Here is a 26,485-nt window from a genome sequence, read left to right on the forward strand (position 1 = left end):
AGTGAACTTACTGTTTTCTTCTTCTGCTTCTTGTGGTAATACTTTAAAATCTAGGAACCAGGTTTCTATCCAGGCAAGTATGAAGGATATAATGGGCAGCACATAGCCAAAAGCACCTTGGGAAAACAACTTGAAAAAACAAAAACACCACATTTTTCCTCATGGAAAACCATGATTTTTAAATAAATTAATTAAAATTTTATCTGAATGCATACCTTTGAGAGAATTACTTTTGCTAATAAAAAGGCACTGGTCACTGCTGTTGTGAACTGAAAAAAACAGCATTACAATAGTTAAAATTGTGCTTATAATTGTGGATTTACTTTCTTAGCACAATTCAGCAGTTTAAAGTCACAGCAATTTCATTAAAGTTTACCCGAAAACTAACAAGATCAGAGACTAAGACGACAAAGATGAGAGGATGCTGAAACTTCCAACTCAAATTAGATCATCCAGGGATATACGGAAGTAACCATGGTAATTTGGATCTCTCAAAATACAAGGGGTGCTCACTTGTTTCCACATAGAAATAACCTGGAAACTATGCAGATACTAAATTACTATAAATTGTGATTTAACTATGTATTGATAATACCTTTTTTGGTAAAGCCTCTTCCATTAAATGATAAACCTACTTCGGAAAAAAAAATAGCTAGCAGTCCAAATACCAGCCCACCTACCCTGCTATTCATTTTGCGAGCCATTATGGAGAATCAAAACACTCAGATAAGATAAACATCCTAGAAAAATGCCTCAAATGGTAGGAATAGTGAAGTTCTCATTGGGAGGATGGAGAGGGGGGCAGTTTGCTAAGTGTAATATTTAATACATTTGTGAATGAAATTTGTCATCATGAAACCCAGGGGCTAATAGTAGTGACCTAGGCATACTGTGAACAGATGCTATGCATCCTTCCCCATATTGGTCTGCTAATGCACAGTGGTCCGACATCTCTCCAATATGCAACACATTGTGATTCTCTTCTGATGAGGAAGAAGAGAAATGTAAAATGGGAGATTTTCTAAGAAGTGAATCTCAGGTCTCTTTTTGTATCTCCTCTAATGCTTACCACTTGTGATAGATTTGGATTGTTCTCATAGCCCCTTGTCTAAAGACAGAATATGCAATATAGAAGTCAAATCACCTAAAAATGCTCTTCCTGATAAATACTCTAATCCCCTCTAATTCAGTAGCAATTTCTATTAGATGTACTCCTGTGGCAAGATGGCAACATTCTTTTACTGAATCAAGAGATTCAGAGTCAGCCTATTGAGAGGCATTGTATATTGCTCCCTTGAAAACATTCTACACAGAAATGCAAACACAACCCATGAAACAAATATAGCAATACAACATAGGAAAAAATGCTTTCTTGGACTGGCAATATAATGAGCTAACAGTGTATATTCCTTCATATTACAGCCTGAAGTAGTCACTGTAAACCACCATGTGAGTGGCATGAGTCAGAGCCATTAAATGTGTTAAATTCCTTCTCTTCTTCCTATCAGTTACAGAAATATGTGTTAATTAATTTTGCTCCAATCTACTCAAAAACATTTCCATTTTACAGGTGGCTTATGGGCAGCACTTTGAACCAGAATATAGAACAAGATAAACACAATGACATTTGCCTAAAATCTTAGGCAAGCAGAGCTAAGTACAATACATGAAGGAGTTTGAAGTGGTATGTAGTTGGAGGTCAACACCCTCATGTTGGTATCAGTATACTATTTTCTTTTCCCACAGTCCTCACAGAATAAAGCTGCTTAACCACTGGAAATTAATTAGATTCTTCAAACTCTGGTGTAAAGAAACCAAGTCAGATGGAACAAAAGGTTGTGAAGTGGCATTGCAATTATTGCAACATGTGCTAACCAGAACTTAGAGCAAGGGTGGGCAATAACTTTTGATTGGAGGTGGGCATTCCAAGAATCTGGAAAGCGTTCAAGAGCCACACTCTTCCATGATATTAATGGAGGAGATGCGGGGTCTGGGATGGAGGTTGGATGCAGAAAAGAACTTAGGGTAGGGGACTGAGGTGCAGGAGAGGATTCTGTCGTGGAGAAGAGGAGTAGGAGAGGGTGCAGACTCGGAAAGAGGGTTGTGATCTAGGACAGCAGTGAAGGGGTTTGAGTTGTGACCTAAGGCAAGAGAAGATTGTGACCTGGGGCTGGGGATTAGGGTGTAAGGTCTGGGAATAGATATGGGTACAGGAGCAGGGGTGCAGAGGATCTGGGATGTGACATGGGGCAGACATGCAGAGAGAGGGTGGATGCTAGATGTAGGCTCTGGCAAGAAGGTGCTTACCTTAGCCAGCTCCTGGCCAGAAGACCAGCAAGACCCACAGAGCAGGCTCCATGGCTGCCGCAGTCCCCCAAAACCACTCAAAGGAGCCAGGTGCAAGGCCCATATGTATCTTAGCACACTGCTGGGGAGGAGGGTGACATCCAGCCAATGGGAGCTACAAGATTGTGCTGGAGAGGAGGCAGCACACAAAGCCCCACACCCCAGAGGTGTGCAGAGCTCAGAGATTTACATGGCCCCCATAGCCAGCCACTTTGAGTGACATGGGGGCAGGGTAGGCAGGAAGCCTGCCTGAGCCTCCTGCTTAGCCGCAGGTCAGTGGTAGAGATGTTAAATATTGACTAATCGAACAGTCAATGCATTTTGCATCGATTAGTCGATTGGGCGCCTCTGCCTTTGAAGTCTAGCAACAGCCCAGGGGCGGTTGCTACACTTCAAAGGCGAAAGCACCATGTGGAGCCCGGGTTCCCAGCTGATCCCAGGATCCACGCAGCGCTGCTGCTTTGAAACGCCACATGCATACATCTTGGGGACACCCCAGCTGGTCCCAGCTGGACGCAGCGTTTCAAAGTGCCAGTGCCGTGTGGAGCCCATGGTCTGGCCTCAAGCTCCAAGCGGCACTGCCGCTTTGAAGTACCCCCTCCTCGTCGCCCTTCCCCCCCCTTGCTGCCTCTTTTAGAAAAGAGAAGATTGAGGGGGGACATAATAGCAGTTTTCAGGTATCTAAAAGGGTGTCATAAGGAGGAGGGAGAAAACTTGTTCATCTTGGCCTCTGAGGATAGAACAAGAAGCAATGGGCTTAAACTGCAGCAAGGGAGGTTTAGGTTGGACATTAGGAAAAAGTTCCTAACTGTCAGGGTGGTCAAACACTGGAATAAATTGCCCAGGGAGGTTGTGGAATCCCCATCTCTGGAGATATTTAAGAGTAGGTTACATAAATGTCTATCAGGGATGGTCTAGACAGTATTGGGTCCTGCCATAAGGGCAGGGGACTGGACTCGATGACCTCTCGAGGTCCCTTCTAGTCCTAGTATTCTATGATTCTTTCTGATGGAGGCAGCAAGGGGTAGGAAGCAACTTGTTGACTAGCCTGTTGACTATCTGATAAGCATTTGCTTATCGGATTGCCGACTAGTCCTTCACATCCCTAGTCAGTGGCAGGATAGATCGGCAGTTTGGAAGGCAAGATGCAACCCTTGGGCCATATTTTGCCTGTCCCTGGCTTAGAGCATTATAAAAAAGGTGCAAGAAAAGGTGGTCTTTATATACCGGCACATTTTCACTTCAAAAAGGCATTTATAGTTTAAATACTTCCAAGAACAGAAAGTGCTTAACAAATTTTCAAGACCAAGACTCATTTGTTTGGCATGCTACCTGTTGCCTATTGCTACATATTATATACGTCATATTACCTATTATATATAGATACTTCTCAACATACTAATGTTTGAAGGCATCTAAAATTGGACCCATTTCTAATTAACTGTTATGCTTGGCTATTACTCACAGCTATTGCCCACCAATGGCGCAGTCTGCACATTGCATATGCAAGTATTAAGACGTTAAATCGAAAGACTGCCAGTAGCTGTAGAGAAAAAAAAAAACAATTGTTGGTTAATTCAGAATATATAAAAACCAGCAAGATTCTCAGTTGACAGAAAAATAACTGTTTGCTATGTAAATGAACAGATGCCACAAAGAGAAGAGTTGGTTATAAAGAAAAAGTTTTCAAGTTGGATTTGCTTATTAAACTGTACACTCAACATTCTGGCTATTCAGTCATAAAGCACTTCACTCACTGAGACTACTCACATGCCTAAAATTAAGCCTATGTATAAATGTTTGCAAGATGAGGGACTCCAAGCATGCACCTAAGATATACTCAGCTGAAGTAAACTGAGTCAGTGGGGCTCTGCATAGGTACATGGTACACTTGTGTATAGTTCAGGAACTGAAAATTTAAGCTTTTGAAACAGTTAATTTGTCAGATACCCAGGGCTCAACAAATAATACGATCTACTCGCTCGTGGCGAGTACATTGTAACCTGGAAGAGCCAGGTTCGGGCGATCTGCGCATGCGCAGAACGATCTGCGCATGCACAAATTGCCGGAAAGCACAGCTAACGAGCAGGGGCTCGCCGCGGTTAGGCGAGCCCTGAAAATACCGAATGTGTTACAGCATAGGTTTATTTTAAATAGTTAACCTTAAAATGATAGGAGGGGAAAGTAATGTATTTATACAATGCTTTCTTAAAAGAAGGATTTAAAAGTCCTACTGAAATGAAGGTTGTACAATTACTCATGCACTATAGTCATTGTTAAGGCAGTGTCTGTCATGGAAGTGTGGAAATCAGATTCTGTGACTTCAACAACCTCCATGACTTCTGCAGGAGCCAGTGTGGTTGATCCCAGGGACAGCCATACCAGCTACTGCTCTACTGGGCCCTGGCCAGTGAGAGTGAATGTAGTTAGTTCCTGAGTAGCTGGTGCAGCTTGCTCCTGGTGTTCCCTCCCTCTCAGATGCAGAAATAGCTCTCCTCCAAGATTTAGTCTCAGGTGCTTTTAGCATAAGTCATGGGCTATAAATATTTCTTTATTGCCAGTGACCTGCCCGTGACTTTTTCTAAAAATACCCATGATTAAATTGTAACTTTATTCACTTCTCTTCAGGAAATGCCTGACATTTTTCATTTGTGTTTTAATTTTTTCTTTTTTGAAAATGTCTACTACTTAAAACTAATTTTTTGACAATCAATGTAAATAATGTAAAACACAGATTTATCCATATTTTACAGTAGAAAAGTTTGACAGAGGTTACTGAAACTGGACAAGGCCAAAGAATAAGTCAACAGCAGATATGTGATTAGAATTCTGAATTAGAGCTGCTACTCTTCCATTCCTGTACTCATTCCTTGATACTAGGGCTCTATCAAATTCCTGGTTCATTTTGATCAATCTCACAGCCATAGGTTTTTGTAAATTGGCCAATTTCTGCGAGAGGCAGAAATTTTAATTGTAAGCGCTAAGGGTACATCTACACTAGCCCTCTAGATTGATCTAGGGAGGCTAATGAGGGTGACCGGAATTGCAAATCAAGCCCGGGATTTAAATATCCTGCACTTGATTTGCATATTCCCAGCCAGTCGCCATTTTAGAAATTGACTAGTCCGAATTAACTGCCCGCATCTACACGTAGCAGTGAAACGGGATTCCGATTCAAAGCCCTAAGTCAAATTAGCTGGTAAACCTCATTGCAGGAGGAATACCAGCTAATTTGACTTAGGGCTTTGAATCGGAATCCCGTTTCACTGCTGCGTGTAGACGTGGGCAGTTACTTTGAGCTAGACAATTTCTAAAATGGCGACCAGCCGGGGACATGCAAATCAAGCACAGGATATTTAAATCCTGGGCTTGATTTGCAATTTCGGTTGCCCTCATTAGCCTACCTAGATTGATCTAGGGAACTAGTGTAGACGTACCCCAAGTCATTTATGGATTTCAAAGTCTCCAATTAAGAGTTTTCCATTTCAAGTTGTATGTTTTTCTACATAAGCAGCTCTAACTATAGGCTGGATTTATTTGTAAATTAATAAAATGAACAAACAGATAGCTTTTTTAGCTTTATGAGATGGGAGATACAGTACTATAAGGGCATTGCTGAAGATAGCACAGTGGGAGACACCAGAAGGGACAACTCTTGTCTGCTGGAGCAGGTGAACAAAATTACCACCTCATCCAAAGTGATCTGAGGTAGGGAAGCTAAAATGTGCTTAAACATGTAAATGCTGAAAATTTCAGTGGTTATATGTTCACATGCTGGAGAAGTGAGGGGTAAGAGCCTTTCCCTTTCCTCCCCTCCACCCCAAGCTCTGCTACCTCAGGGGAGGGGGGGTGCTGTGTGTAACCATGAAGGTTAACTGATGAGCACAGGCTCATTGGTTAACTGTTTACACTATCACATTCCTAGTACAAGGCAGTACCAATGCAGAAATGCATGCAAAAATTTACACCAATTTCAAATGAGTAGTCTCAATGCACACAGAGGTGGAACAACTGGAATATGACAAACAGTATGTCAACAATCGCTCTCTCTAGGGTAGACCAGGACAAATGTTACCCAAGAGAAATGAAGGTTATGGGAAAGAAAAGGAGAAGAACCTACAAATCCTGCTGATCCAAAGAGAAGAAAAAGTATTTATTTGCATATGAATATCTGCAGGGCTCTTGCAGTGAAGAGTTGCTTTCTTAGTCCCACAAGCTTTCATGGGTCAAAACCACTTCGTCAGATGCAACTCCATGCATCTGACAAAGTGGTTTTGAGCCACAAAAACATATGACCAAATAAATCTGTTAGTGTTTGAAGTTTCCACAGAACCCCTCGTTGTTTAAGGTTCCACAAAGCAGTAGTTTTGTTTTTGTTTCTAAAGAGAGAGGAAGATTTCTGTCATTCAATATGGAGGATGAATGAGCAATGGAGGTTATGCTCACCCTCCTCCTTGTTCCCGAACGTAAAGGGAATCAAACATGTCATTATGCCTATTGTCATCCATATTTAAAATAGATTTTAATAAATGTATAGAGTGTAAGTAAAAACTTCTATTTCAATTGAAATAGATAAATCTGCAACAAAACTGACATACATATCTCAGCTATTGTCCTGTGATCAATATCCCCCTCACTACTGGTGGGTCTATTTTTGGAATATTGGCCCAACCTAAGATTATCCATACAAATTTAAAGAGAGATATCATTTGGAGTATATGTTCTTCTAAGTTACAAGACAATGTAATCCTTGCACAAGAATCATATTATGGGATAACAACAGATAAATTTTCGCTGGATAATAAAAGCCAATTCTTGTATTAAGCATTTTTTAAATAAATGCTAAACCAAAACACTTACAAATATATCAAAATATGAAGAACGGTAGTCATACTGCAGGACCTCCTTCTCTAAAGTAGTCTCAATGCCTCCATTTACCTACAAACAAAACAAAGTCTTAGCATTTACAGTTTTAGAAAATGGGAAATTATTGAAGTCAGAAGAGTTGCCATTTTCAACTATACATATAATGGTTTCAAAGCATTTTACTTAAATCTATGGTTTCAAAGCATTTCAAAGCAAATTACTTAAATCTATCAAAGTAGAAAGAGAAGACCACAAAAAGTTACCGGCTACATCTATGTTGGTACAAGGAGTTTTCTTTCAATCTTCCTACTCTCAAGGTGTATCTTTTTTCATTGAGACTATTTTCTCTACTATACTGACTATGCTATGGGAATGGAAACAAAAATTAATTTATAATGAAATTGAAAGTTGTGGCTTTAATATTAATTGCAGCAAAAAACAACTGCTTTTCAAACAAATAGTGGAACATCATCTTACATAAAAAAAATCACAGTCCTTCAAAACAACAAAATGCTTCACCATTTATCTTTCCCAGATTAGTGCAGTAATTTTACTTCAATAAATGGTTAACTCACCTACAGTAAGCTACAAGCATTTGGCTTTCTCACACAGTTCCTATTAGTACAGTTCATTCATAATCTAGCGTGGGCCTTTTCCACAGGTTTGGTTTCCCCTAGAGTTCTTTTCCCAGGAATGCTGAGATGCAGCTCTAGATCTTCTTCTCTCTAGAGAACCATTCCTACATGTCTTACATTTATGTGGTAAATACAAGTGACTTGAAATACACTTTTCAAATGGAGTCACTACCTGGCAACAAAGTGGGGTTTTCAAACACATTTGTCCAATCTTTTACAGTTATACTACTCAAATATGTTAGCGGTTTCAAAACATACATTGGCAAAATGTGTATCCTAGGAGGTAGAAACAAGGGGAGCACTGCCTGCAAGATATACAGCGGTTTGATATGTCATTGTATTTCTAAAATTAAACATACAACCTTGCAGAATTTACAAAGCAAAACAAATTCTTTATTTTGGCTACATCTCAAAACTGATCTTTAACGCTTGCATTCTGATTGGAAAGAAAAGCTCCTTTCTTCAGAAAAGAGTGATCGCATAACTACTGGAATTAAATTGGGATGTAATCAATTTTTAAAAATTATGTACCGTATATTCCGGCGTACAAGACGACCTCTGAAGTTAAAAAACATCCCCCAAAAATCGGGGGTCGTCTTGTATGCCGGATGTCCCGCCGCCGGAGCCCCTCCGCGGCTTTGAAAGCCTCGGGGGAAGCCGGCGGCGGGGCATCCCAGGCGCGCATGGGCTGCCCCCCCGCCGGAGCCCCTCCGCGGCTTTGAAAGCCTCGGGGGGAAGCCGGCGGCGGGGCATCCCAGGCGCGCATGGCCTGCCCCCCCTCCGGAGCCCCTCCACGCCGCCGCGGAGGGGCTCCGGAGGGGGGGCAGCCCATGCGCGCCTGGGATGCCCCGCCGCCGGCTTCCCCCGAGGCTTTCAAAGCAGCGGAGGGGCTCCGGCGGGGGGGGGGGGGGGAGCCCAGGCGCTCCTGGCGGCTTTGCTCCCGGTGCCTCTGGTCTGCTGGGGACCATCTCCAGCAGACCAGGGACACCGGGAGCAAAGGAGGCGGAGGGGCGCTGGGGTATAAGATGAAACCCTATCTTTTAATTAAAAAGATAGGGGGTCGTCTTATACGCCCAGTCGCCCTATACGCCGGAAAATACGGTAGCTACAATGTTGATGCACATGCAACAAGCACCCTGATCTCAATCTTTCTGTTCTTTTTAGATTTGCAACAAACCAAAGCCTCCTCTTGGTTGCAATAGAAATTCAACGCAATTCTATGGTTATTATGATGTTCACAGTGTAAATAAATTGGCAAGGATAAACATGGAACAATTAAGAGTGTATTCTAATACCAAGATTTGGAAAACCTGAAGCCTGTATGCCAGTGAGTTACATGTTTTAAGACCAAAACATCTCAGTATGGTTATCAGATCTGACCTCCCAATTGGCTTTTAGAGAGAAAAAAAGACTTTCGTGCCAGCAGGCCTGGCTAACGATAGCCATGTAACTTGCACATCTTAGATGCACAGTAACAGCTACCTCATTTAAGTATCATTAAATGCAGTATTTGTATTCTTTAAGTATTAAGTCTATTTTCACAAGATCGTTTACTGGAGCATTAAGTAAGGAGAACAGGGAATCTCTAGGAAACAGTGTTTTGTCATAAAATTAATTTCTTTAATAATTTTCTCCCAAAATAATCTAATCCGGGACACATACCACATGTGCAAGCATTTCTCCTTTCCCTGAAACACCTCCAACAGAGCATCTCTTTAGTCACAAAAATATGATGGATCTTAAATGGTTAAATGTCATCTATAGAATAATTTACAAAAAATTACATAAATTGAAGATTATATATTCCTTCCCACAAAGACCTACTCATTTAGATTAATCTTTTCATGATGGTTCTTTTCATATTAACATCTTTTTTCAATTAAGACTGTATAATCTCTAAGAAGTTTAATCTTTTGTTCCAGCTTGCTCCTAGGTCAAATGCCTTTCAAAAACCTAGCTAATGGTCCAGATAGTGCCACCAGATAGGCAGGTTTCACAATAAAATATTTGATTCGGAAATACTGAAAACATGAGATCTTTATATTATTACATACCTCTTGGTAGGGTTTCAAATATAGGACATAGGAACAGTAGTTTCAATTAAGTAATCTCAAAACTTACCCACAAGAAACAATTAAAATATTTCTTAGAGTAAAGTTGACACAAGGAAAATCAAAACAACTTTGGTCACAAGCATCCTTCAATGGAGTCTCTCTCAAGAGATGAGTAATGCTGGAAAATATTGTTTTCACTGTGTCATATGGTAAAAACCCTAAACTTGTGCTAGGATGAAATTCATATTTACTGTCCATGTTCACAGATGCTTGAATCTTTTTTATTATTTGCTCTATTAAGTACAGACACTTTCTTTGTTCTAGTTTGACATAGCTAATATAAAGCTTTGTCAGAAATCATCTAACAATACAAATATATATATAATAATGAATTGTAAAACACAGCAATTAAAAACAGAATTGCCACTTCTAAGCTAAATGGATCTCTTTCTTATACTGAGGTTAGACAGCAAGACATTTGTATAGCGCAACATGCAAAACTAGGCTGATAGTACATACTTTGAGTTGGAGTAGAATGGTGGCAATTGGCCACCTAATCTAAACAAATCTAAAAAAAAAAAGCTCAAAAAACGAGACTCACATTTAACTCTATTATCCACAGCAAGGTTACGAATAAAAGGTCAAAGGTAACAAACAAACAGAAAGTCCTTCTGACATCTGATATGCCTTTCTTCTCTCTTCCTTCATAGGACTCAATCCTTGCCATCAGCTGGGCTGGGTTGATGGAATGGACATCCTGCAAGGAAGGGCAGGAGCCCCGACTGCTGTTCTGAGCATTTTCTGCATCATCTGGCAGCCGATTCATCCTGGCCGTGGTTAGAAAAGCCTTTTCTCAGCTTCACCATCACTAGCACCTTGATCCATATAGAAGGAGATGTCTTTAGAAAGAACAAATCCAAAATGTTAGACATAGCAAACTGACTGCTATTAAGAAAACTTCATCTAATCGTACTACAGTTTTTTTGTAATCCAACAATTGAATACTTTTGACAACTGCTTTTAACACGTTTTCTAAACCCACCTATAAATCCAAATTCTAAGCTTAGCTTTGCATCTGATAGATTGGATGGTCTTGGACAAATCCCTGGCTGTCTTGGATTGCAAAACTCTGGTTAACACCTCACCAGGAGGTTGTGTGAACTGGTTAGTTAATTCTTGCAGGATACTTCCAAGCTTTCATCTTTGTTTCATGGAATGATTATTTGATCTTCAAACACCATGTAACCTAAGCCTTACTGCATAGAAGTACTCAGGCCCAGATCATCAAACATCAGATCATTTAGGGAAAGGAAATGAGGGATTTGCTGTCTGCAGACTGAGGTGTGTGGTTTACACAGAGCATTGTAGTGATATAACCAAAGATGTGGTAACAGGCTGATTTAGTTAAAAAAGCCTAAATATCCACATTTCTACTGTTTTTTCTAAACGGATGCATCATCACACCTTAGTTAAACTAAAACAAAAGACAGAACTATGTAGCACTTTAAAGACTAACAAAGATGGTTTATTAGGTGATGAGCTTTCGTGGGCTAGACCCACTTCCTCAGATCAATATGTGGAAGAAAATAGGCACAACCATATATACCAAAGTGATACAATAAAAAAAAATGAACACATGTGAAACTGACAAATCAAGTTTTAGAACAGAGTGGGAGTGAGGGGGGAAGGTAAGTTTCTGTGAGGTAATGACATAGGGGTGATAATAGGGGAAGTTTAAACTAGTACGAGCTCTGTGTTTAGATAAGCCCTAAGATAGCTGATGTTAAATCCTGGCCATCATTTACACCACGTTACATTACCAGTGTGGGTCTCTATGAAGCTATAATATAGAACACGTAATGGCAACATATAAAGGTCAGACACCTAAATCTGTTCACTGCATTTGTATATTATATTGCATTTGTATATTAAGTGATCTCAGATTTCTCAAAATGATTCATTTCTTCATATACCAAGCAGCTGCTGGGCTTTTTTTCCACCACTTGCTATTGCCAGAGATACTATTTTTCTTGAAAACTTCCTCAAAGACAGCTGACTATGGCAGTCATATGCTTCAACAGATATGAAAAACATTAAATTTCTCCAACACAATTCACAAAAATGTGTTACGTTTATCCAAAAACTATTTCTGCAACTGAAAATGATACAGCTTCTGATATAAAATGGTTGTGGCTAATTTAAGCAATACAGGATGCTCCCATTATCTGCATAGCATAGAAGAACATATTTTATTCAATTCTACGGGCAATTCAGATAATCCAGAGGGCAGGAGCCACTCAGCAAGTGGGACAGTCTGCCTGGTAGCTGGGGGCTTCTCCTCTTTACCATCCTGGTCAGGGGTCTCTGCTCTGCCCCCTCCCAAAAGCAGGGCTGCAGTGGACTCAATCACTGTGTGCTGCTGCAGTGCCAGTGACACCTCTCCCACAGGAATCAGGTATCACCAGTCCTGTGACAGCACAGAGAGTCCTTAGCAATTCCACAGCTATGGGCTAGCTCATTCCCACAACAGCCCAGCCACCAAAGGCTTCCAGTGGTCTGGGTTCCCAGGCAGGAGCAATTCTGCAGCAGTGCCCCCCTCCCTGGCTACCAGGGGCTCCTTCTTCTAGCCTTGAATAGAGGTGGAATTCTCTGCTTTGTTATCCAAATCTCCACGTTATCCAAATCTCTTCCCTGTCCATCAGCCAGAGAAACAAGCCCTCTACAGAGGGAACAATGAAGGGACTTGGATAGTGTGGTGGTTTGGATAATAGGTTTTGATAATCAGGAGAATATGTACTGTATTCAGTGTATTTTTACAAATGACTACAATTATTCATGACCTTCTGTTTGCTGATGCCTGTGCATTGCTGGCTCATTCAGTGAAGGATGCATAGGAGCTTTTTGATCATTTTGTTACTTCTGCTCACCGATTTGGACTCACAGTGAGCCTCAAGAAGACAGAAGTTATGCCTCAGCCTGTCTGGAAAGAGCCCAGCACACCAGTGATTACTGCTGATGGTACAGTCCTTAAGGCTGTTGACAAGTTCTGCTACCTGGGAAGTGTACTGTCCTCTAGCATAAACATGGATCACGATGTATCTGCTCGACTAGCCAAAGCCAGCACTACCTTTGGAAAATTGACCATATGCCTATGGAATGACCATGGTATTAAACTCCATACCAAGATAGTAGTTTATTAGGCAGTTGTCCTGAATGTCCTGCTGTATGGCTTGGAGTTATGGGCAATATATCGTCACCATGTTTTGAAGCTTGATCAGTTCCATATGCATTGTCTGAGGAAGATTGCCCACATGAATTGTTGGAACCAAAATTTCTAATATGGAGGTTCTTAAGATGTGTTGTGTCACGGTCACGGAAGCAATGCTTATGAACAAACAGTTTCGCTGGATTGGTCATGTTATGAGCATGTGATGATACACAGATACCAAAGATGGTCTTCATGGCCAGCTTGCTCATGAAAAGCGCTTTATTGGTGGTCAGTATAAGCATTATAAAGACATCTTAAAGGCCAATATGAAGTCATGCGGCATATCTCCCAAGGATCTGGAAACTCACATTCAGGACAGATTGTCCTAGTGACAAACTACTGTACGGTCTCTTAATTGCTTTGAGAGTCAGCGTATCCAGACATTGCAGAAAAAGCACAGGATCCGAAAAGAACATACAGACTCTGCAGCTGGCAGCTTTTTATGTGACATCTGTAATCGGCTCTGCCGATCAACAATTGGTTTAGTTGCTCACCAATGGTGTCATAGAAGATGAAATCTGTCGATCGACGGCTCAGTCCAAGACAAATCAAAGACTGATTTTTTTTTTTTAAAACAGGTTGCTCTCTATTAAATCATACATGGGTAAATAGAGTAACCCTCTCCCCCAAAACTGCAACACTTCTACCCCAGATAAGTTAAAACTGGGGATGTAATAGTATAGTCAATTAACGGATAAGTAAAAGCTTATAGGTTAATGCTACAGACTACATGCATTTCTCACCCACTCCCACCAGTAAATTGTTTAGCAGGCTGGCCAGCAGCCCAGCTCAGTCCTGGCTTACAATGGGTCCAGAACCTAACCCTATGTGGCTCTGCATTTAAAGTGTATTAGGAGTGGTCCCCAACCTTTTGGGGCTGCCGGGCGCCCAGCTGTGCATGTGCCGCGCACCCAGGGGTGGCACCATGTATGCGCCAGGCACCCAGGGCACAAGAATGGCTTGGGCCAGCCCTGGTCACTGGGCGGGGGCGCACATAAATGCCCCAGCGGGTGTCATGGTGCCTGCAGGCACCGCGCTGGGGACCCCTGCTGTAGAGGGAGGAAGACAGACTACTGTGCTGTTTTGAGGTTCCTTAGCAGAGAGAGCTCACAGAGCTACTCATGATTCCATTCCCGGCAGCTAGGAAGCTGTAGAACTCAGTGAGAACTCCAAGATGTGAGAAGGCAGAGCTGATCAATGCACAATACTGCACCATGGGATGCATACCCAAAGTGCATTGCTCACATTGTCAACGATGGTGCCCCCAACATGGACATGATCTGTCAACAGAAGGAATAAGTGTGAATACCCTCTGGCAATTTTTGGTTTTATGACTTTGGGGCGTCAACACAAGTTTTGTTGACAAGACATACCCTTAGTCTATTAAGGCTTATCCGGTGTGTTTGGGGCCTTTTTTTGTTTTGTTTTTTGGCTTAATAACATTCAGATTAAAGTAAGCTATCACTTGCAAACACTTAGATCCTTCTTTTTATAGTTAAGAAAGCCACTTTTGTTTATCATCAAATCCAATGTAAATAATTGTTATTAAAGGGAAGGGAGCAACAACCGTGCATCACTCTCATTGATAAAGAGAGCAAATCTCATGAACTTTCTCTGTGTAAACCTTTTACACAGTAAGACTGATCTGAGGTTTTGGGTAGGGATGTAAAAAGGTAAAAATTTTAGTTTCATATGCTGCAGGCTTTGCTGCCACCGGCCCCACTCCTGGAGGAAATGAAAGTAGCAACAAAACCACCTCCTTGGGAGCGTACAGCCATAGACTGTAACCTGCAGTGGGGAAACCAGGCCTGCCATGGATAGGGGCTGTTCCAGCTGGCTGGGGAAGCCTGTGCATGCAGTGGGCCCTGTTCGGCTGGAGCAGCCCCCTACACACCAGCCCAAGGGGGTAACTGCTTCAGTCCCTGCCAGTTAACCAGAACTGGTAAGCTTCACCCATGTAACAGTGAGTTTAAGCAGCAAGTTTATCTCTAGTTTTGTTCCCTTTTGAAGACTGTGTTCCTAAGTGCTATCCAGTCCCTAAACTGAGGTTCATTTACTAATCAAGTAGTTGATAACAATTCTATCGACTACTCGATTAGCCAGTAGGCAGCTGGCTCAGTCCCAGCTCGCACTGGTTCTAGGACTAAACCCCACGGTGGCTCTGCAATTTAAAAGGCAGTAGGAACCAGGCAGCCTGTACCTCCCCCCCGGTTCCTGCTGCGTTTTAAATTGCAGAGTCGCAGTCGGGTTTGGTCCTGGACCTAGCGCGAGCCAGAACTGAGCGAGGCTGCTTGCCCAGCCAGCAGCAGCCTCTGTCCACAAGGGATCCCAGTGGCGAGTTGGGACCCCCTGTGGACAGGGGCTGCTTCGTGGCAGCAGTCCCTGCAGACGGCACTGTGGAAACGGTGCTGGGGGAACTGGCTTGTAAGATGGCTCCTCCTTCCCTCCCCTTGCTACCTCTGATACAAAGGCAGCAAGGGCAGAGGGATGGAATGTGAGTAGTTGACTACTCCCTTACATCCTAGTCTGTTTTACTTTGCTGGGGGACTGTTATCCCAACTCTGTGCCTTTACTGGGAGAGAATAGAACTTCTGGCCCAGCAGGACAGGGTGGTGGTTGGTAGGGCGGACTCAGTGGCATAATCAGCACACCAGATGACTGCCATCAGGGGATTTCTGTGATTCAACCCATCAGAGAATCTGGAAATAGAAAGGAACCTAATCAGCAAGTTCTGCCCTTAAAGCGACTATGACAGTTAGTTTATACACCACAGCTCTCTTCATTAATTTTTCTGGAGATACTGAACTCTTATTAAAGGACCATTCATCACTTCCTGCACTCACTTCACCCACACGTAAGTGCAACTCTTTTGGTGCCATATTAAATGCCCTGACCAATTCCTACCACAATTAAATGTGCAAATTACAGAGTTTATAACGTCTTCAAACCCAACTGGGCAGGTTCATGAATTTTGACTTTCTAATCCTTCACATCTCAGCAGTTATTGAAAGCTAGGAAGTTTCACATTAAGAGCTGGAAGATAACAGCAGTATAAAGCTTAGCGTTCTATTGAGTGCATCAATGCCTCTATCTATAGAACAAGAATTCCCTTAATCCAGTGGTGGGAAACTGAAGGGGCTGAAGCATACAAAGTCTATAGGTTGCATCTCCCAAATCTGGGATTCTCCGGTCCAGCATGACCATGAATGTTCCTGAATGGGAGAGTCCCAGAGTGGAGGGCCAGAAGCTGGCAGTCTGGTGTAGCCCTCTGAGTCTGCTAGAAACGGTGCCGCAGCAACCTGGGTGGAGTGCAACTGGGGCTTGGACCACAGCAGCCCGAGAAGGGAAGCCTGGCTAGCTGCATCAGTGTAAGTGGTGGTGGAGAGCATAACTGGGGCTGCCCAATTATGAGCAGTGGCAGCATAATTGGGGCTGCCCACAGCCCAGCAACAGGGCCAGGGTTGCAGCTGCAGCAGCCCACCATAATCAGCATGGCCAAGGGCACGTACCGCCCGGCAGAAGGGCTGGGGCCACAGCAGCCCTATCAGGCAACATACTATTTGGCAACGGGGCTGGAACTGTGTGCTGCCTGGCCAGCAGCAGAGCCAAAACTAGCCAGCAGACACCCCTGTGGGGCCGAAGAAGCCAGCAGCAGGGAAGGATCTCCAGTTTTCCAGAAATTCTCCCACTGTCTGGCCAATTCCCTCACCCAGGACCAGTAAGGTCCTGTACTAGACTGGGCCTCCTAAGCTCTGGTGTGTGAGCAGTTAGGGGCCATGTCAATGAAGATTTGGGTTTTTTGCACCTCTCACATGTTTGGCCTGACTGATTTTGTTGTGAGTCAGTGGCCTCCGACTCAAAAAAGGTTCCCCATCCCTTACTCTAAACTATCATATCTCATCTCTATTCCAAATACCAACCTTGTAATAACCCTGTAATCTAATTCAGGATTGGACAAAAATACGACCTAGGAGCCAGATCCGGCCCACCGAGCCGCTGGATTCACGGGAATCCAGCGGCTCCCTGCTTGCTCCACCAGGCTCCACCAGGCTCCCTGCTTGCCCCATCACCGCTCTGCACTGGAAGCAACTCTCTGAATACAGGCAGTCCCCAAGTTACGCGGATCCGACTTACATCGGATCCGCAGTTACGAACGGGGTCCTCTCCCTGGTCTCCAGCAGACCAGGGAGAGGAAGCAAAGCGGCGGAACACGCGGGCAGCGGACAGCTTGAAACTTGTGAGTACTACCAGAGAACAATGTGTGAGAAAGAATCAGAAGGAACAATGTGCTGGCAAAGGCTCTGTGTTAAACTTCCACTAACAAAGTGAAGGATTAGACTAGACCAGAGTGAATGCTATGACTAATGAGAGTTCACCCTCACTTCAAACACTGCTTTACCTTTCTATTTGTCTACTGGCCCTCAAGAAATTCTAGAGGGCCAATTTGATCTTTTCAATGCACAAAAATGCACCAGATGCGCAATGCCTGAACAAATATAATGAAGAAAATATGACACCTGCTTTCAAGATTTCCTCTTCCAAAAAGTTGAATGTGGTATAGTAGCAATAAACTCTCTTATTCTGTGTCTCACCCACATGTTTCCAAGTTATGTTACTGTAATATGTTTGGTTACCAAAAGATACTCTTTAGTTATGAAAACAAGTTTTTGTTTAAATAGAAAAAAAAAAGACCTTTACAATCCTTCAACCCTTCTCCAAGAACACAGATTCTAGGGCAGCATTTCTTAATGCAGCCAGGACAGCCTGGGTAGTGATGGGGTGGAAGCATCAGCTCCTCCCTCCCTGTTGTTCCTTGATGTACAGTAAAACTCCAATAGTCTGGCATCCAATAGACCAGCACTCCTGATAGTTCAGCATCAAAATGGCAAGAGCCTAGTGAGTGAGCTTTGGCAAAAAATGAGTCACAAGGTAACAGCGGCAGCAGCTGAACTGAGCAAAAAGGGTAAAAAAGGCTCAAAAAACTAAAACAGTACAGTATACTGTATACAGTATGTACAATAAAACGGGTTAAGAACACTTTATATACAGTATATAATGTATACAGAATATATATATAACCATCTCATAGTACCTCCTGATAGTCCGGCATATCTGATAATCCAGCACCACCTAGGTCCCATAGGTTCCGGATTATCGGAAGTCTACTGTACCATGCTATTTCACTTCTGGAAATGGTGAGCATAGTGCTGCAGTAACAAGATGAGTTCTTGACCCACCCTGAGTGGGTGGGGAACTATGGGGGACTCACACTTCAGCTCTGAGGTCATTGAGTGGTAGGCTCCAGAGGCAGGACTTCGGGACCCTTACCATGGGGCTCATCTACCCTGGGCTCTGGCAACATGGGGCTTCAGGCTGTAGCCCCCAGCTCCATAATAGCAGGCACTGACCCACAGCTCTGGCTGCAGGCACCGATCCTTGGCTCTGATCACACACTGTGGCTCTTGGCCGCATAGCAGGAGATGCCAACCTCCACTTGAGCCATGCAACAGCATGGTTCACCACTTCTCCCCATTGCCTTGGCACCTGCTGCCCACACCCACCATCCAGGGCTTAATTTATCCAGAGGCTTGCTGAGAAAAGAGATAAAAAATACAAGTATCACTTCCCACAACATAACTGAGTTTTCAAAAAATAGTCTACATAAGTATGTGCCCACTAGTGATACACACTGTGTGTGTCAACAGAATACTGTTCTCTAGCGTCTTGCTTGCAATTCCAGTTCTTATGCCACAAGCATGTGAGAGGTAAAAAGATCATCTGAAAAAGAACGATCTGAGGTATTTTTCGCTTTTTGTTTACTAAAGGCTGGGATAAGTCCCTGTTATTTTTGGGGTGCTCAAGCATACCTTTGTGTATGTATGAGTGAAAGTGCACTCATAAAATTCACATAGGCAAAGAAGTTCCCAGGTTTAAATAGACATGAAAACTGTCTCACATATACATTAAAGAACAAGTTCTCATTGTATTCTGACCCTTTTCTGACAACAAAAATTATTATACAATCCCAGAAGGAGGGATTGAAACCTGAGCCCACACAAACCCAGGGCTTCTGAACCTGTTTAAAAGTGCAGCCTGCTAATAGTTGTATCCATAAGAGTATCTCTAGTCAACCCTCCTCTTTCCTGATTGGAACAATTCAATAAGCAGAGAGGCTGCTACATTCTGCTCTGCCTGAGAGTAGAACCTGCCCCATGCATAGCTCCTCAGAAACACCTCAAATTTCTGCCCCTCCATTCCAATAATGCTGCAATAGCAAGCGAGAGGGAGACATGTATGTGAGGAGGACACACTGACTGTACAGTACCAGTGATTTATACATTTTTGCTGGATGCCTGAACCAACCCACCAGGTAGGGGCATGTGAACACTCTTCTAGCTTCTCTTTGTTTTCCCATCAGAAGTAATTTTTCTGAGGGAAAGCAAAAAAAATCTTCAAGGGACATGAATTCCACACACGCTTCTCCAGGAGTAATGTTCAGTCAGCTAGTACTTTAGAAAATGCTAATCAATCAGCAAGAGTAAAAAAGAATTGCTTTCACAATTGATTAAATCTTGGCATCATTTCTGCTCCCCATCTTCAAAGTGAAAAAATCAAATAGAAATTTATGATGGAAAATGAAAGCAAATGTATATATATATAAATAAAATTGATAGCAACTTGAATGCTTAATGACCATCAATGCATAGATTACAGTGTACTAATCTATGCTTGTGGGTCGCTAATACAAATACTTTATTTTAAACTTTAATAAAGATTACCAACTGTCCATACTAAATTCAAACAATGTATTCACCTGAACATAAAGTAGAAAGTTGACTAAACACTGTTCCCGCCCCCCCTCCCCCAAAAAGTCATATAGACTTCCCCTTTCTTCAATTCACTGTTATACGTTTATTACAATTTATGTACAGTTCTGTAAATCTTCTTACATTAATGTTATTGTTAGGGATGTTAAATATTGGTTAACTGAACAGTCATAAATTCTTATTTGTTAGCCGACTATTCTATAGTCCCTGGGGGCAGGGGTAGGGCCAGCAACCAGTGTGCTCTGACCTCACTCCTGAAGACCCCTACCACTCTGTGCTGCTGCCACTATATCAGAGACAGCAGCCCTGGGTGCCAGGTAGGAGATAAATCTGTGAGGGGAGCCAGTTTAAAACCCAGCTCCCCTTGTGGACCTGTGCTGTCACCCTGTGCTGCTGCCTCTGATAAAGAGGCAGTAGCGCAGGGTGGCAGCAGCCTCTGTCTAGGGAACGGTCTGATTTCCCGGAACTGGAACTGAAATAGACTGCTGGCCAGACTGCTAAAAAATTTACTGGCAAGTATGTGTGTATGGGGGGGGGGAGGGGGAAGAGAGGGGGAGGTGAGAAGAGATGCATGTAGTCTATAGCATTAACCTATAAGCTTTTGTTTATCAATTAATCGACTACACTTTTATAACCCTAGTTCTTGTATATTCTTTACATAATTCATTTCATCTTGAGAGAATGACAAGATTTTCATCTACTATAAGCTTCAGTAGTACAGGCAGTCCCCGACTTACGCGGATCCGACTTATGTCGGATCCGCACTTACGAACGGGGCTTTCTCGCCCCGGAGGTTGAGGTAGAGGATTGCTACCTGCGAGCTCCGGGGCGAGAAAGCCCCGTTCGTAAGCTGCTCCGGTGCCCCTGGTCTGCTGGAGACCGTCTCCAGCAGACCAGGGGCACCGGGCGGGTTCCCGCGCTTCTGAGGCTTTGCCAGAGCAAAGCCTCAGAAGCGCGGGAACCCGCCCGCTGCTGCCGCTTGGGTCCCGGTGCCTGTGGTCTGCTGGGGACGGTCCCCAGCAGACCACAGGCACCGGGACTGAAGCCGCAGCCGCGGGGGGGAGAGGTCCCGCGCCTCTGAGACTTTGCCAAAGCAAAGCCTCAGAGGCGCGGCACCCCGCTGCCGCTGCTGCTCTGCTCCCGTGTCCCTGGTCTGCTGGGGGGGGGGGGGGGGCGCGGATAGTGTGCCCCCCTCCCCCAGCAGACCAGGCTTTTGTTTTGGACCCTGGAGCAGAGCAGCTGGGGCGCTGCGGATTGGTCCTGCAGCACCAGCTCTGGGCACTACTGGACCAACCCGGCAGCATCCCAGCTGCTCTGCCCCAGGTCCTGATTCAGCCGCTGCTGGTCAGTTTCAGCAGTGGCTGAATCAGGACGCCTGGGGCAGAGCAGCTGGGGTGCTGCTGGGTTGCTCCAGTAGCGCCGAGGGGTGCTACTGGAGCAACCCAACAGCACCCCAGTTGCTCTGCCCCAGGCGTCCCCAAGTCAGCCGCTGCTGAAACTGACCAGCGCTGACTACAGGAAGCCCGAGGCAGAGTTGCTCTGCCCCAGGCTTCCTGGAATCAGCGCTCATCAGTTTCAGCAGCAGCTGACTTGGGAAAGCTTGGGGTTCTTAAGTTGAATCTGTATGTAAGTCAGAACTGGCGGTCAGTTTCAGCAGCGGCTGAATCTGGACGCCAGATCCGACTTACATACAGATTCAACTTAAGAACAAACCTACAGTCCCTATCTCATACGTAACCCGGGGACTGCCTGTACTGCAAAACATCCATAAGAGTTTAGTTGAAATCTCATTAACTACCAATTTACTTCTGAATCAATTTTGAACTTACCTGCTGTTGAGATGAGAAAGCATATTTCAGTAATTCACATAACTATTCAATGGGTATAACTGGACATTAAAATTATTCATTTTGTATGATTACACTCTAACAGGGGACATGGATCAACATTGACCTTGCATTCATTGTCATTATCCAGCCTAGGCAAGCTAGGGGAGCAAATTCAGAATGCCAGTAAAGGAACATTGGGCATATGCTAAAGCAGCGATTCCCAAACTATGGGCCGCAGCCTGTACCAGGCCGCAGGAAAAAAATACCGGGCCTCAGCATGGCTGCCAGGAGGGGAGCAGGACGGGCTGGGAGGAGATGTGTGTATAGGGGAAACCGGCCGCCAGAAAGCAGGGTTGGGGGCAGCGGAGCTGTCCAGCAGAGATGGGGGGAGGGCTGGACAGGAGTGAGGACAGGTGCGGGGCTAGCCAGGGGAGATCGGGAGGAGGAGGACTGGAGAACCAGTCTCCAGAAGAAGGGTTGGATGGGGGAAGCGGAGCTGTCTAGGGGAGATCGGGAGGAGAAGCGGGGGAAAATCGGCCAGCTGGGAGGGGGTTGGGAAGAGCCGGGACTGGGAGGAGGAGGAGGGGACCGGTTGGCAGAAGCAGGGCTGGACGGGGGAGATCAGGAGGAGGGAGGACGGGAGAACCAGCCGCTGGAAGCAGGGCTAGCCGGGGGCAGCAGGGCTGGCCGGAGAAGATAGGGAGAAGCGGGGTAGAACTGTCTGGCTGGGAGGGGTTCAGGGGGAGCGGGGCTGGTCAGGGGGATTGTCCGGGGAAGAGGGGCTGGCCGGGGGAGATCGATGGGGGGCAGATGGGAACCAGCTGCCGGAAGCAGGGCTGGACAGGGGAGATCAGAAGACAAAGACGGGGGGAGCAATTCGGCCAGCAGGAAGCGGGACTGACCCGGGCACACGAGTGAGTCCGGCCTCAGGGATTCCATTTTGCCCCTCTCCAATACCCTTCCTCGAGTAGTTGCGAACTGCCTGGCTAGTAGACACACGCAGCGTGAGCAGATCTACCAGCCAGGCAGTTTGTAGCTACAGACTGATACACCTAATAATAATAAAACTTACCTAATCGGAAAATACCGGACATTTTATATGCCCAGTATTTTCTCAATTTGTTTCCCGGGCAGAACTCTCAAATATCAGACTGTCCGGTACAAAACCAGACATCTGGCAATCCTACCCCTCCTTGTACCCTCCCTCCTAACCAGATATTCTACCCCCAATCTGCTCCTGATCCCGCCTCCTGGAGTGCCCATGCAGTCCCCACAGACCTAGCCCAGGCTGGGCAGAGGATGCAGCTGGGTGAAACACTGAAAATTTATTCATTTTTAATTCTTTTTTTATATGCATTTATATTTTTGGTGTGCAAAAAACACTACTGAAAAAAAATGGGTTCCAACTAAAGTTAAAAGTTTGGGAAACCCTGGTCTAGCCAGCTTTCTATCCACCTTACAGTCCATTTAACCAATCCAGATTCCCTTAACTTGCTGGCAAGAATATTGTGGGTGACCATATCAAAACCTTTGCTAAAGCTGGCAAGGGGGCTTTGGGAGGACCAGAAACAACTTATTTGACTACTCATTATTTGCTTAATGTATATGCAAATATGCGAATGAACGTTACCAGTCCTCCAAAAGCTAAAGAATGGATTTACTGGTCCCCGTGTCAAAAAGTTCAGGAATCCCTGTGCTAAAGCAATGACAGCAGGCAAAATCCTTAGAATGGTCCACCTAAATTTGTTTTGGCTGTTATCAGAAACAATGCAGAGATAGAGAATTGCTGTGGAGTTGTATATGACAGAGCATTAGACCAGTCTCAACCTATTTTCCATTGTGGGCTCTAGATACAATTCTCTCTGTGTTATGTAGGATGCAGCCACACAATACAAATACACACTACTTGTATGGCCCTGAGGATGTCACATGACATGGGCCACATCTGTGCGCAGATGGTTCTCAACCTGAGGGTGGCCCTATGTGTGTCAGACATCACAGGGCACAAAAACATGGGGAGCGGGGGGGGGGGGGGGGCACGTTCCCCTTTTCACCACCCTAAAGGCCAGTGGGATGAGGAAGGGGAGGGCTGAGCTGCGAGGGGGGGGGCAGTACGAGGTCAGGGACACAGTTTGGGCTCGGGTGTTCGGCAGATTCCCGGGCCCCTCAATCCCCTCCGAAACCCTTACGGCTGCCAAAAGCAGCGGGGACCAAGCTGCACACACAGAACAGCCGCGGGCGAGGCTGCCGACGAGCCCAGCGCCGGAGGTTTCTGTTCCTGCCCTGAGGAGAGCTCCCCTCTCCCCGCCCCCCGCAGCAGCAGCCCCCCTCGCGCCGCGGGGGCGGGACACGGACACGCTCTCGCCTAGCGATGCCCTAGCAGCGGCCCCGGCCCGGCCCGGCTCCCCATAGCTCCTGACACCCCCCCCACCCCCACAGACACATCCCGCAGCGACCTGAGGCTCCCGCCCCGCGCCGCCCCCACGGCCTAAAGGCGGGGCAGGCCAAGGCCCCCCGAGCAAAAGGCGGCGGCGCGCGGGCAGGGGCGGGGGTGGGTCGGCGCGGAGGGATCCAGTCACCCAAGGACGGAGCCGTTGGTGGCGCGGGGGGGGGGGGGGCGCTTACCTCAGCGGCGGAGGGGAAGCTGCGGTGCGAGGCCTCGCAGCAACAGACGCCGCCGCCGCGGGGCCTGGCAACTGCCGCCACGTGACCCGAGCGGCAGGGGACGGGCTCGCGTCGGCAGCGAGTGGGCGGGGCTAGTGCCGGGCAGGGGACGGGCTCGCGTCGGCAGCGAGTGGGCGGGGCTAGTGCCGGGCAGGGGACGGGCTCGCGTCGGCAGCGAGTGGGCGGGGCTAGTGCCGGGCAGGGGCGGGCCCCTCCCTTGTTGAGCGGGGGGCGTGTCCAGGGTGCCGCGGGAGAGTCCTGAGGCGCGTGCGCTCTCTAGTCCCTGCGGCCCCCGGCAAACCCGTCGCTCCCTGCCCCTCAGGCTGGAGCGCGCTCCACTGGGAAAGGGGCTGGACCAGTAGCCCCCCCCCCCCCACCTGCTAGTGCAGGGGTCTCCAACCTCCTTACACCCAAGATCACTTTCTAATGTCAGAACAAGCCAAGATCTACTGCCCCGCCCCTTCCCCCTAGACCTCACCCCTTCCTTGAAACCCCGCCCTCTCTATTCTCCTCCTCCCATCACTTGCCATCCCCAGCCCTTATACCTCTACATTGCCACCTTTTTTTTTATTTATCTGTAGGAAGGGGTTTGTCCAACATTTGGCCTGTCTAGACTAGACCAAATGTCAGAAAAACCCCTTCTTTCAGAAGCCCCCTTATTCCTCAGGAATACAGGGGTGACCGAAAGAGCGTGTTTGCTCTCCCACTAAAAAAAGCGGAAGAACAAATGCGACCCTGGATGTGGAAGAGTTTTTCTGGGATATCTCTGGAATTCTGGAAAAACTCCTGGGCTGCGTCTACACTGGCATGATTTAGCGCAAATACTTTTAACGGAAAAGTTTTTCGGACAGGCTTCATTTTTAAATAAAATACTGTGTCAAACACAAAAAGTTTCTGCATTGTCTTTATGAGAAGGGCAGGGAACCTGTTTTGAGTCAGGGGTCACTGACCCTCAGAAAAACCAGCTGGGGGCCACACAAGTGAGATGCAAAAAAAAAAACTCATCCAAAAACTCCCCAAGCCTCACTAATGTGGCCCCAACTGTGCTGGTGGGAGCAGGGGACGTGGTACTGGGGAAGGGTGCTAGTGGGTGCTGAGGCAGGGGACAGGGTGCCAGTGGGGCAGGGGGCAGGGTGCTGGGGGGGGGAGCAGGGGACAGGGTTCTGCAGCAGGGGACAGGGTGCCGGGGGGGGGTAGGGGACAGAGTGTTGCTGGGGACGGGACAGAGTCCCCGACACCTGCCGCCTCCTGGGACTCCTCCCTCCTCCCCTCCGTCCCGCAGAGGAGGGAAGCCCTGGGCGCGCACCTCCTCCCGGGCTGACTCCCCCCTCCCGCAGACGATGGAAGCCCCAGCGCATGCCTCCTCCAGGGCCAACTCCCCCCTCCCGCAGGGGAGGGAAGCCCTGGCGCGTGCCTCCTTTGGGGACTCCCCCCCACCAACTGCAAGTTCCCAGCACGCCACAGACCTGGGGGAGGGGAACAGCCAGTGCACTTCCGGAACCCCCGGAAGTGACGTGCAGCTGTAGGACTTCTGTCCACCCCGCAGGAAGCCAGCACTAACTCCATTGTTGCTGGAGGACGGTAGTGGGGCTTCTTGGAGGTGGGGGGAAAGAGGGAGCCCGAACACCTCACAATCAACTAGTCGAGCCCTCACAATCGACCAGTCAATCACGATCGATGGGCTGGTGAAACTGATCCCAGCAGCCTCTCATCTGATCAGGGCTGTCCTCTTCGGGACCCTATTCATTCAACTTGGTGCCCCTAGGCCTGATAGTGGGACAGAGGGGGGAGGTGAGATATTTTTAGAGAGGTGATTTTATTATCTTTAGCCACACTCCAATGCAATATTTTTAAAAGAAGGTCCTGCAGACTACTAACTCAGTAAAGTCAAGGAGTGGAATAGTGGTACCCAAATATATAGAATCTGAGCTTTTCTGGACAAAAGCCACTTCATCAATTAATATACCTGGGGTTGGCAAAAAGCCTGTTAAATGGC

The 26,485-nt window shown here is 46.0% G+C and overlaps 1 protein-coding gene across 2 annotated transcripts in view; it reads right to left on the reverse strand.

Moving 5' to 3' along the window:
- Positions 1-24,609, reverse strand: part of STARD3NL (STARD3 N-terminal like) — a 48,222-nt gene extending 23,613 nt beyond the window's left edge. For both annotated transcript variants that reach the window (XM_075921739.1, XM_075921738.1), the window contains exons 1-6: positions 24,451-24,609; positions 10,503-10,800; positions 7,207-7,284; positions 3,812-3,889; positions 216-269; positions 12-129 (exon numbers count right to left, since the gene is read on the reverse strand). In XM_075921739.1, the coding sequence (XP_075777854.1) occupies positions 12-129; positions 216-269; positions 3,812-3,889; positions 7,207-7,284; positions 10,503-10,727 (553 nt within the window). In that variant the 5' untranslated portion in view covers positions 10,728-10,800; positions 24,451-24,609. The remainder of the gene's footprint in view (positions 1-11; positions 130-215; positions 270-3,811; positions 3,890-7,206; positions 7,285-10,502; positions 10,801-24,450) is intronic.
- Positions 24,610-26,485: the final 1,876 nt, after the last annotated feature.

This window comes from Pelodiscus sinensis, chromosome 2, assembly GCF_049634645.1.
Source record: "Pelodiscus sinensis isolate JC-2024 chromosome 2, ASM4963464v1, whole genome shotgun sequence".
In the NCBI taxonomy this organism is placed as follows: Eukaryota; Metazoa; Chordata; order Testudines; family Trionychidae; genus Pelodiscus; species Pelodiscus sinensis.